This window comes from Echinops telfairi, unplaced genomic scaffold, assembly GCF_000313985.2.
Source record: "Echinops telfairi isolate 266 unplaced genomic scaffold, ASM31398v2 ScPeMD7_7457;HRSCAF=8495, whole genome shotgun sequence".
NCBI classification, from domain to species: domain Eukaryota; kingdom Metazoa; phylum Chordata; class Mammalia; order Afrosoricida; family Tenrecidae; genus Echinops; species Echinops telfairi.
Window position 1 is genome coordinate 8,856,889 of NW_022111357.1, and position 11,199 is coordinate 8,868,087.

At 41.0% G+C, this 11,199-nt stretch overlaps 1 protein-coding gene across 1 annotated transcript in view; it reads left to right on the forward strand.

Moving 5' to 3' along the window:
- SFPQ (splicing factor proline and glutamine rich) overlaps positions 1–8,068 on the forward strand; it is an 8,918-nt gene extending 850 nt beyond the window's left edge. The window contains exons 2-11 of the mRNA XM_013005256.2: positions 2–168; positions 831–1,019; positions 1,365–1,666; positions 1,766–1,861; positions 2,331–2,527; positions 2,636–2,720; positions 2,987–3,104; positions 4,530–4,578; positions 4,658–4,779; positions 7,094–8,068. Coding sequence (XP_012860710.2) covers positions 2–168; positions 831–1,019; positions 1,365–1,666; positions 1,766–1,861; positions 2,331–2,527; positions 2,636–2,720; positions 2,987–3,104; positions 4,530–4,578; positions 4,658–4,779; positions 7,094–7,231 — 1,463 coding nt within the window. The 3' untranslated portion in view covers positions 7,232–8,068. The remainder of the gene's footprint in view (position 1; positions 169–830; positions 1,020–1,364; positions 1,667–1,765; positions 1,862–2,330; positions 2,528–2,635; positions 2,721–2,986; positions 3,105–4,529; positions 4,579–4,657; positions 4,780–7,093) is intronic.
- Positions 8,069–11,199: the final 3,131 nt, after the last annotated feature.

Here is an 11,199-nt window from a genome sequence, read left to right on the forward strand (position 1 = left end):
GGCCCGGGCCTAGGCGGGCCCGGCGGCCACCCCAAGCCGCCGCACCGGGGCGTCGGCGAGCCCCGGGGGGGTCGCCAGCACCACATTCCCTACCACCAGCAGCACCACCAGGGGCCCCCGCCCGGCGGGCCAGGCGGCCGCAGCGAGGAGAAGATCTCCGACTCCGAGGTGAGTGTGCGGGAGCAACGTGTCGGCCTCCCTAAGATGGCCGCGGCCCACGGCGCCACCCCCCTCCCCCGTCCTCGACTCCATCTTGTCGGAAGCCTCAGGGCGCCTGCGCGCGGCGGCGGGGGCGGGGCCCGGGGTGGGTAGCCGGCCGCTGGCCCGGCGGCTGAGGCGACCCGGGACTGGCAGCCCACGCCTCCGTTTTGAGGTGAGGGCGGAGAAGGGACGGTGGCTGCCCGAAATTAGCGACGCGATCCCGGGGTGCGTAGGGTGCAAGATGGCCATCCGACGAGCTTGGTTCCTTCGGGCCGTGAGATGAGGGTTTGGAGTGTTCGGGAAGTCCTGGTCTTGCCAGGACACGTCTGCCAGTGATGGCGGGACTTGGCTTGTAGACAGTCTTCTCCCGTAGGTGGTAATCGGGTACTGTTTGGTTTGGGTCTTACCAATTCACGGGTATTGGGGACAAATCGGGTCTTGCGGTTGGCAGGTTTGGGCTTCATCGACTCTTGGAGGAAGTGTGCGGCGGGTGTGCTTGGGTGAAGTCTGATTTGGAAGGCCTGTTGGAAGTGTGGAAAGGAGAATGAAATTAGGATTTTCACTAGGAAGGATTCTGAAAACAGCCCAACTGATACCGCCTGTTCATATAGTTTATTGAAATTTTCTAGGGCTTTAAAGCCAACCTCTCTCTGTTGAGGAGACCTGGAGAGAAAACGTACACGCAGCGCTGTCGGCTGTTTGTGGGGAACCTGCCCGCTGATATCACGGAGGATGAATTCAAAAGACTATTTGCTAAATACGGAGAACCAGGAGAAGTTTTTATCAACAAAGGCAAAGGATTCGGCTTTATTAAACTTGTGAGTGTGATCCACTTGATGAGGAACTTTTGTGGCTGCTGCAAAGGAAGCACTGTGGGCTTGGTGTTTTAAACCAGTGAGAACTGGCCTTTTACGTTTTTCATCTTTAAAGATGCCACTGCTACTAGTCCTTGCTGGAATCCTCTCAGTGGCATTTGGGGTTGGGCTAGTAAACAGTAAGGATTTTAATTAACCATTTGCCCTGAGTGCCCTCGGGAAGGACTGAAACAGTCACGTTTGAATTTAGCTGGGGGAAAAATAGGGATAGGAATTGTGACAATTTAAGAATGAACATTAGCCAATTCTGAGGTCATTAACCTGAATGTTTGATCCCCCCCCCCCCAGGAATCTAGGGCATTGGCTGAAATCGCCAAAGCTGAGCTTGACGATACCCCTATGAGGGGTAGACAACTTCGAGTTCGCTTTGCTACACATGCTGCTGCCCTTTCAGTTCGTAATCTTTCACCTTACGTTTCCAACGAACTCTTGGAAGAGGCGTTTAGTCAGTTTGGGCCTATTGAAAGGGCCGTAGTGATTGTGGATGACCGTGGAAGATCAACAGGGAAAGGCATCGTTGAGTTTGCTTCTAAACCAGCAGCCAGAAAAGCATTTGAAAGATGCAGTGAAGGTGTTTTCTTACTGACCACGTAAGTCATTTTACCATCTTAGTGCTTATTTGAATGATTTCCATTTGTTACCTATCTTATATAAGTTGGTAATAAAACTGGAACTATTTTTGTTACTAGAACTCCTCGTCCAGTCATTGTGGAACCACTTGAACAACTAGATGATGAAGATGGTCTTCCTGAAAAGCTTGCACAAAAGAACCCAATGTATCAAAAGTAAGCTGGTTTTAAACAATTTCGTAGAATCTGACCACCTAGTAATCTTTGTTTTGCTTAACATATGCAAATTTCTTTAGGGTGGTAATTAATATAACAATCAGCTTAAGATAAAAAAAATTAAATGCCATCCAAATACAATTGTTTTTCTTTGGTAATTCTGGTTAGGTGTGAAAATGTACTGAAATGTAGGTGTGGGTGGGGAAGAAAAAGAAGCCTTGGCAAGAAATTTGGCTAGAAAAACAAAATTCAGGAAGCCAGAATTTATTTCCAGTGCACATGCTCTTTGTTACTGAAGCAATCTGTCCCACGTTCTTTTGCAGAGAAGATGAGTGTGTGTATCTGAAAGTTATCTTTGCTTTCCTCGTATTCACTACAGGTTACAGGCCAGTGAGATGTAACTCAGGGAATCAGGTAGAATTTGTGTGCATATCAAGTTATTTTACGTCTAAATTTTGTGCTTTGTTAGGGAGAGAGAAACACCACCTCGCTTTGCCCAGCATGGCACATTTGAATATGAATATTCCCAGCGCTGGAAGTCCTTGGATGAAATGGAAAAACAGCAGAGGGAACAAGTTGAGAAAAACATGAAAGATGCAAAGGACAAATTAGAAAGTGAAATGGAAGATGCCTATCATGAGCATCAGGCAAATCTTTTGCGCCAAGGTAAACTAGCCTTTTGAATTCCACTGTAGCGTCTTGAGTTCAGCTGTAGCATCCTTTGGTTTTTTTTGAACCTCATTAACAGGACTTAAAAATATTCCCAATATACAGATCTGATGAGACGCCAGGAGGAATTAAGACGCATGGAGGAACTTCACAATCAAGAAATGCAGAAGCGCAAAGAAATGCAATTGAGGTGAAATTTTGTTGTTTTTGTTCCGCATTGACGTTCATTTTATAGAACAGATGTAAATCTTTTGCAGTATGCAATTTTTGTTAATACAGCTTTTTCTTAGGCTAAATGTTAATTTGTAATTGGACTGCTAATGGGTGCTCTGTGTAGGCCTTTATTTTCTATGCTCCGACTTTTGTAAAGTTTGGGGACTTTCTGCTAGGGTAATCAAATGACAATTTAAGAGACATGGGTAACATTTTGGTTAACCTGACTGATGGGTATTCTAGGCAAGAGGAAGAACGCCGTCGGAGGGAAGAAGAGATGATGATTCGCCAACGTGAGATGGAAGAACAAATGAGACGCCAAAGAGAGGAAAGCTACAGCCGTATGGGCTACATGGATCCAGTAAGTAGACGACAAAACTTGAAAGGACAGGTGGTGGCACAATGCTTAAGCCTCCAACCACTGGGGCAGCGGGAGGTTTGAGTCCCCTGACATTGTGGTTAGCAGTCCCATTGCTTACCCAACAGTGTCACTGAACCCTAGGGGCCCTTCCTATTGTCATAAAGCAGTGGTTCTCAACCTGTGGGTCGTGACCCCGTGGGGAGTCGAATGACCCTTTCACAGGTTGCCCAAGACCATTGGAAAACACATACAGTGAACCCTCGCCACTTCGCGCTTTGACTTCTGCGGCTTCACTCTATCACGGTTTTTACGTAACAGTGCATGCTCTGTCATTACTGCCACTGATCGGCTCATACTGTACACGCTTGATGCCATAAATAATATAACAAATAATAAATGATAATTGTAAGGTCCAAAATGTTTTACTGTATTTTCCCTTTTTCGTTTAATAAATTGGGTAATACGAGTGTAATGGTGACTAAAGGGTGTTTTTTCATGTCCTCTATGCTCTAACTACAAAAATATTTGATTTACAAATAAGGAATCCTACTTCGCGGAATTTCATTTATCACGGTAGGGTCTAGAACCGATTAACCGCGATAAACGAGGGTTCACTGTATTTCTGATGATCTTAAGGAACTGAGACACTGTTCATCTATCCATCTCCAGGAGGGTCTACATGATGACTTAACCATGCTACACCATGCTTCAAGACAAAATTTCATTTATTTGTAATTAAAAATACATATTTCACAATAAGTAATTACATGTTGTTTTTGTGGTTAATCACTGCTTTCATTATGTTCAGTTTGTACCAATGAAAATACATCCTGCATGTCAGATATTTACATTACGATTCATAACAGTAGCAAAATTACACTTATGACTTAGCAAATACACGAGAAACTGTATTAAAGGGTCACCGCATTAGGAAGGTTGAGCACCACTGTCAAAAGGTTCCTATGAGTTAATTCAGGATACACCACCATAACAGAACTTGTAGTTATATTTCACGTTATAGTCTCGTGGTATTTTTGCTTTCCCTTAAGGTTTTTCTGGTTTGTTTTTTAAGATTTTTCTGTTCTTACCTAACCTGCTGCCATCGTATTGATTGACACATGGTGACCCTGTAGGGTTTCTGAGGCTGTAAATCTTTATAGTTGGAGAGACTACCTCATCTTTTCTCCTGGGAGTGCCTGGTGGGTTTGAACTACCTGCCTGTGGTTAGTAGTCCATGCTAACCTGAGCACCGCGAGGGCTCTTCATTTTTCATAGATCTGAGGATTTCAATGATTAGCAAGGGGCTTTAGCATCTCAATAACGGTTTTTTTGGGATATTGATCTAAAATGTACCTTAGGCAGCGAACCAGTTAAAATGCTCTGAACGTTACTGTGCTCTTTATTTTGGCAATCTTTTTCTTTCAGAGAGAAAGAGACATGAGAATGGGTGGTGGAGGAGCCATGAATATGGGAGGTAAGCAGGGAAATTAATTTAGTAACATTATCCAATAGCAGGTTTGGGGTGAATTTTAACAAGCATTTTTATTTCCTAGATCCCTATGGTTCAGGCGGCCAGAAATTTCCACCTTTAGGTGGTGGAGGTGGCATAGGTTATGAAACCAATCCTGGAGTTCCCCCAGCAACCATGAGTGGCTCCATGATGGGAAGTGACATGGTAATGTATCCTGTGGGACATAGTATAAAGGAAATTCTCATGTTCTTAACTTATTTGTGTGCTTTTTTTTTTTTTTTTTTTTAAAGTAGGTGGCTGGGCCTCCTTTAGTCTCCCTCTCATGTAAATCATAATATTGAGGAATATTTTGGCAACGTAGAGCTTCCGTGTGTGGCAACCTAAGCAGATGTGGTTGCCAATGAAGAGTCAATGCTGTTTTTAGTATGTGAAGTTCTCTTTGGCAATAAGTACATGAAGTTGCTTTCCATCCCGCACTTTCGAACTCCAGTGCATGGCAAATCCAAATTCTAAAATGAATGATTCTATATCTGAGTGAGATTCTTCAGATGGCAATGTGTCATTCTTTAAGCTGGTATTTGCCATAAGTATGAATCAGACTAGTAGATTGTAGCTTTAGGCATGTTTTAGTGATATTTGTGTAGGACTTTTGACCTACATTTGCTGTGGCTTCTCTATCCCATGGAAAGGGAATTATTTAGTGTTTGACTCGTCGTTTCCCACCTGTTGGGCCTGTTCATAGGTTCACCTTTTAATACAGAACCGACATCTCTTTGCTCTAGGGCAGCAAAAATGATAATTTAAAGCATACTACTGGTATGCATTTGATCTGACCTCTTGATGCTATCGTGTTTTAGCTGCATAGATAGCCTGTCAGGATGCTTTAGAACAATTAAGTCATTGGTCTGAGTGGCTGTAGTAGATTAGGGTTTTACACATCCTTACGAGGACTGTAGTTTTTACTCTGTAGAGTTGGGGTTTCAACTATAGGCCTTTTTGCGAAGGGAGGAGAGCTTCTGTATGTAGCTCACTAGGCAATTTTTAAAACGGGGAATATTGGGATTTAGTATGGAACCTTGCCTCGTTACAATATGCTTAAGGCTTTCGGGGAAGTAAAGGTAGAATTGTAAAATAGCTGGTTGGGTTAAATATAATGCTATTAGCTTTCTTCAAATTGAACTTTGAAAGTATGTGGGTAACATGGATTATGTGATTACTTTAAAAGTTGACTGTAGACATCATAAAAATTTACAAAACCTGATTTAATTCGACATGCTCCACATTACAGAGCGCTTCTGACTTATCTAAGCAATCATGTTATAGAAAAGTCCCAAGTTTTCTTTTTTAGCTTTGGGAATTAAGCAATAAACTCCACTGAGATCCTACTTTTTTCCCCTTTGATAAACTTTTTAGGTTAAGGTTTCCAAGTCTTCTCACGTACCTCTGTGGTATTTTGTAGGAAAAACATACTTAAATCATTTATAGAGACAATTAAGTCCTGATCCTGTTACATTTTATCTTCTCAGTTAACTAGTGCATTTTAAGCAGAGTTTTGAGAGTTTAGGCTGCTGTGCATTTACTGGTAGGGTTCTGTTTGGGGACACAGTTCTATTTAAACTTAGAGATAATTAAAACCAAATGAAATAACTGCTTAACTGCAGTCATGTAAGCTTGGTGTTATGCTGTTTGGGTGGTTACCCCAAAAAATGGAATCATAGCAATGATGTCAAGTGGACTTTTCAAAGACCCAATGGGAAAATTGGGCTGATAGGAGGGTGCTGTATGTTTAGTCATTTTGCTACAGTAAAGAATAGTGCTGTGGGTCATAGTGTCTTAATGGCTTTTTTTAGTGGTGGTTCTGAAGGTAGCAAACCTGTGAGAATACGATAAGCTTTTTGATTAGTTACTGTGCCGCTTAAGTGATTAAGTCTGTTAGTCTTATGCTTTTTCTTTTTGTAGTTCGGTAGTATATATTAAAACTCAACCTTTTAAGATTTCTGCACCTTAGCAGATGTGTCTTAAGATCTTGAAAAGCACAAGGTTTCTTATGCAGCACATGCCACTAACTGGTGAGTAGGTCTTTGTCACTTCATTGAGTCATTTGAATTTGTCTGCTTGGGCTTGTTAGGCTTACTTGGAAATTAAATTTTCTGCTCAGACCTTAAAGTGAGAGTTGCAAGCCTTTCAGTGAGTTTATTTGATGTGAAATTTCTTAGAACTCATTTTGGAATGGGTTTTCACATCTGTACTAATTCCTAAATTTTTTAGCACTACAGGGAAGATCTGTTTTTTGAAACAGGTGTATGAGAATGGCTCAAGTGGGAACATACCACAAGGCATGTATTACGTAAACTAATTTTCAAATTACCCTTTTTTCCTTTCTATGTTCCCGGTACCTGTGGATCGACTCATTGGTGATTGTATCGACGAACGTTGACTACGGAACCTTCTAAAATATTTACTTAACACACATGGACATCAACTACATATAATGAACTGTTAATTACTGTTCCAATAGCGTACTGAGCGCTTTGGGCAGGGAGGTGCGGGGCCTGTGGGTGGACAGGGTCCTAGAGGAATGGGGCCTGGAACTCCAGCAGGATATGGTCGAGGGAGAGAAGAGTATGAAGGCCCAAACAAAAAGCCCCGCTTTTAGATGTGACATCTAGGCTTTCATTCCAGTTTGTTTTGTCTTCTTGTTTAGATAGCAACCTTTTAAATTCTTGCATTTTAGTAAGAAAGCTACCTTTTTATGGATGTTAGCAGTTTATTGACCTAATATTTGTAAATGGTCTGTTTAGGCAGGTTAAAATTATGTAATGCAGTGTTTAAGACAGGAGAAATTTTTTCCTTTTTTTAAAACTGTATAATGTCCCTCAAGTTATGGCAGTGTACCTTGTGCCACTGAATTTCCAAAGTGTACCAATTTTTTTTTACTGTGCTTCAAATAAATAGAAAAAGTAGTTAAAATACCCATCTTCAACTTTGCCATTCATGCTTTTGTGCACATTAGGCTAGGTAGGTATTCCACTTTGAAAGCATGAGAGTTTCTAGCCCTTGAAATGGCGATGCCATTACTGGGAAATGTATGTGGAAGGCAAAGTACTGCTTTCTATGAATAACTCCCCTTGTTTTAAAAAGAAAATACATTTGGAAGCTGTTTCATGATTTGATTTGTCTGGCGTTGTAGGAAGCAAGCTGGTGCGCTAATAAGTATTTTCAAATGGTTAAATGGTCTGAACTGTAAATCTTCACTTAGTTAAGTGTGTTAAAGATTATGGAGCGGGTGTGGGAACCATTACAGGGGGGATAAGTGGGTTTGGCTAAATGGATCTTTTATGACCCAATTATCTTGAAAGTTTCTGAAGAAAAAAAATGGAAAGATCATTCTGTTGCATTCCCCCATTCTTAGTTTTAAAGAAACAAATTCCCAAGCCCTCCAAACGGCTTGTAATGAACTTTTACATTTGAATTAAAGATGATCAAACATGAATTCTTTTCATGTATTACTTTTAAGTAGTTTTTAAGGTGGGGTTTAATCTGGAAAAAATTATCAGGAAGGGAAGGAAAGCAGGGCTAGGCATACATTTGTACACTCTTCCTGGGTCCATATGGAGGGGCAAAATCTGTAGCACAAAGAAATCGGTTGGTTCTCTTCCTCAGAGCTAGTAGTGACTGGAAAGAAGTAGCTTTGCAGGTAAACCAATCTTAATGTAAATTTGTTGGCCTGATTCTCTTTTTTTCTCGTTTCCTTTTAACGTAGCACTGAATTTGGAGAATTGTTCATGCTACACAGTGCAATTACCCCTTTCCCCACCATAAAGTTTTGGAGTCTTTCAATGATGTGTCCACTTCATTGATCCTCCCATTGGAATAAGACATTATGATTTTATTATTGAATGGTTTACTGTGGTTGGTTAGTACAATGAGTCTGATTTCCCCGTGGAAATGTTAGCAAAGAATGACCTTTAAATACTAGGTAAAGTAATGGTTTGGCTGTGTTCTTAGTTTCCATTTAAATTGGTACATTTCAGAATTTTTTCTTTCTCCTTTTCACCTCTTCTTGGCGCTAATTGGCAAAAGTCAAATTCTAAATCAAACCTTTGTTAACATGCTGAAGTTTTGTAATGTGGCTGAGTACAAAGGGAACCTTTTTTGCTGAAACCACTTGAGCACTTTCTGAATAGGCAAGGGGATACTATCAAAGTAAAACATACAAAGGCATGTCACGAAATTCTGGTTGTGACTGACAGGTACATGGTGCGCACTGATTGAAAGAAGAGACTCTCAAGACCTTGGTAATGGGTAGGGTAGTTCTCTCATACCTTATGTCAATGAGCAGAAAGTTTCGTCCCAAGTCAAGTAATGGTGACAAGTATGAGTTTTGTATAGAAAAACGTTTTGTATTTGAAAAGGAGCCCATTATAATTTAGATGCACTGGATAATAGGGACAACAATAAGAGGTGTTCATGGGACACCCACAGAGGGTGAAGTTGAATGTGTGGGTGGGGGGATGGTGGGAAATGGGAAAATCTGCCTATAAAATTAATGTTTCAGTTTATTTTTCAGATTACATGCCTTTCTTTGTAAGGGATGCTGGCACAAAACCCTAAAAATAAACTTGGTAGTACTGTACCTTTGAAGAGTGGTGAAGGATGATAATGGATAACCTCCTGAAAGTTGTGGCTTTGATACCCTTATTGGGTGTTGTAGAATTGCTAAACGTTGTTTAGCAAATAAATGTTGCTTCTTTTCAACTGACATTTGACTTTCATCACTGAAACAGTACCAAGGGTTGTTGTAAGCTACTCAGACTTGCAACGTATTTGCTGTTTTTAGCCTAATGTGAATTTAAATCATCTTTGAAAGTAGTTTTCCTAAAAGCCGATGAAACATGGGGTGGGGAAGGGAAGTAGTTTTGAAGTATTTTAGCCATTTTCTAAAAACAAAAAACAAACACCTGCCCCCATTTCCTCCTATTCACTTTCTCTCATAATTTTGTTTTAAGAGGAACATTGGTTGTTACTGGACTTCCCAATCTCTTAAAAGCTGCATTCTTTAAGACCACCCCTGTCCCCAGTGTGTTCAGTAAGCTTTACCCCATTGGCTTACATTATCTAGAGAAACCATAATCTGCTTAGAATCTTAAACTCTTAAAGTACTATAAACCCCACCCCTCTAGATAGTACTAATGCATAAACTACAATTTGGGAAACTGTAATGTTACGCCTGTGAACATTTTGTATGTGGCATATTATGGCAGATAAAAATTTAGGTACTTGGCTTCTCTTGGGCAAGCCACTACGCTGTGGCTGAATGTTTTCTGGTGTTCTTGGACTGAGCTGCATTAAAAAGTAGTGGCCTGCTACATAACTGCATTTAGCCAGCATTTCTGCAGTGCGTAACTGTGAGGAACGTAGTACCGCAAATGGCAATGGACATTAGGACCCGGATGTAGTATTCCTGCTTGCTCCAAGATTCTCATTGCCGACTGCATACAGGTAGGTAACAAGCAATATAATCTAACTTGGTGACTTGCTATGTACTTTTATTCCGTGGGCATTCTGACATCACACTTCTGACAATGAAAATACAGTGCAGCACCTAACATTTGTATGGTAAAGCTAATTTAGATCAAAACCTGTGTGGGTTTGGGGTTAGAGCCGTAATTTGTTAGGTAGAATTCAGCGTTGCATAAAAAGTGCAAACCTTTGGTGTCTGACTTAAGTTGTGTGGTTTTCTTTAGTTGCATTGTAACTGAAGACAACGTGGAACACACCAGTGGCGTGGGGGAAAGGGAACCAAACCATACTGGGAAGAAGAGTGCTTTTAGCATCTTGACATGGACTTTATGAAGCATGTGGTAATTAGTCTCTGTTGTGGCAAACTGACCTACCTGCCTGTAGGTCACCACTATTGGTGATTTCAATATGTAATCTCGGTGCTTTGCAGGTTGAGTGAATTAAGAATACAGTATTTTTGCAATACATTTTTTCTAACAGCTGGGCTTCATGGGAGAATATCTTTCTTACTAACTTGGACTTAGATGGGGACCTAATGTGAATAGTGCAAGTTGATGTGACTTGTCTAAATATACATGTGCTCTGGACCTTGGGGAAAGTTTTGGTGGCACATTGACTTGGCCTACAGTTGAGAATACACATTGGGAATCATTTCCCAATGATAAGACTTCGTCGTATACCATAGGACTGCAAATGTTCAAAATAGCCAATTGAACTTGCTTCCCTTAGCTTTTGGGGTGTGATGTCATAATTCAAAATGTTCCAGTTATGAGAAAACAAGTCTTCCCAAAGCACTTTTGTTGTCTATGGAGTATGGACTTTAGCTTTGCATCAACTCTTTCCAGACCTCAATTCAACTAAACTTTGGTCTCTTAACTGGTTCTTAGCTGGCATGCATGAGAAAGTTTTTTGTATGCTGCTTTCTGCTCTGTAACTGGAAATTTGATAAACTTGCATAAATGCCAGTGAAAACTCTTCATGTCTGTGAAATTTTCTGTTGTATCAAGAATGGAGCCCTGGTGGATTAGTGGTTATGAGTTGGGCTGTTAGTCATAAGGTCAGCAGCTCAAAACCACCAGCTGCTCCATGGGAGATGGGTGG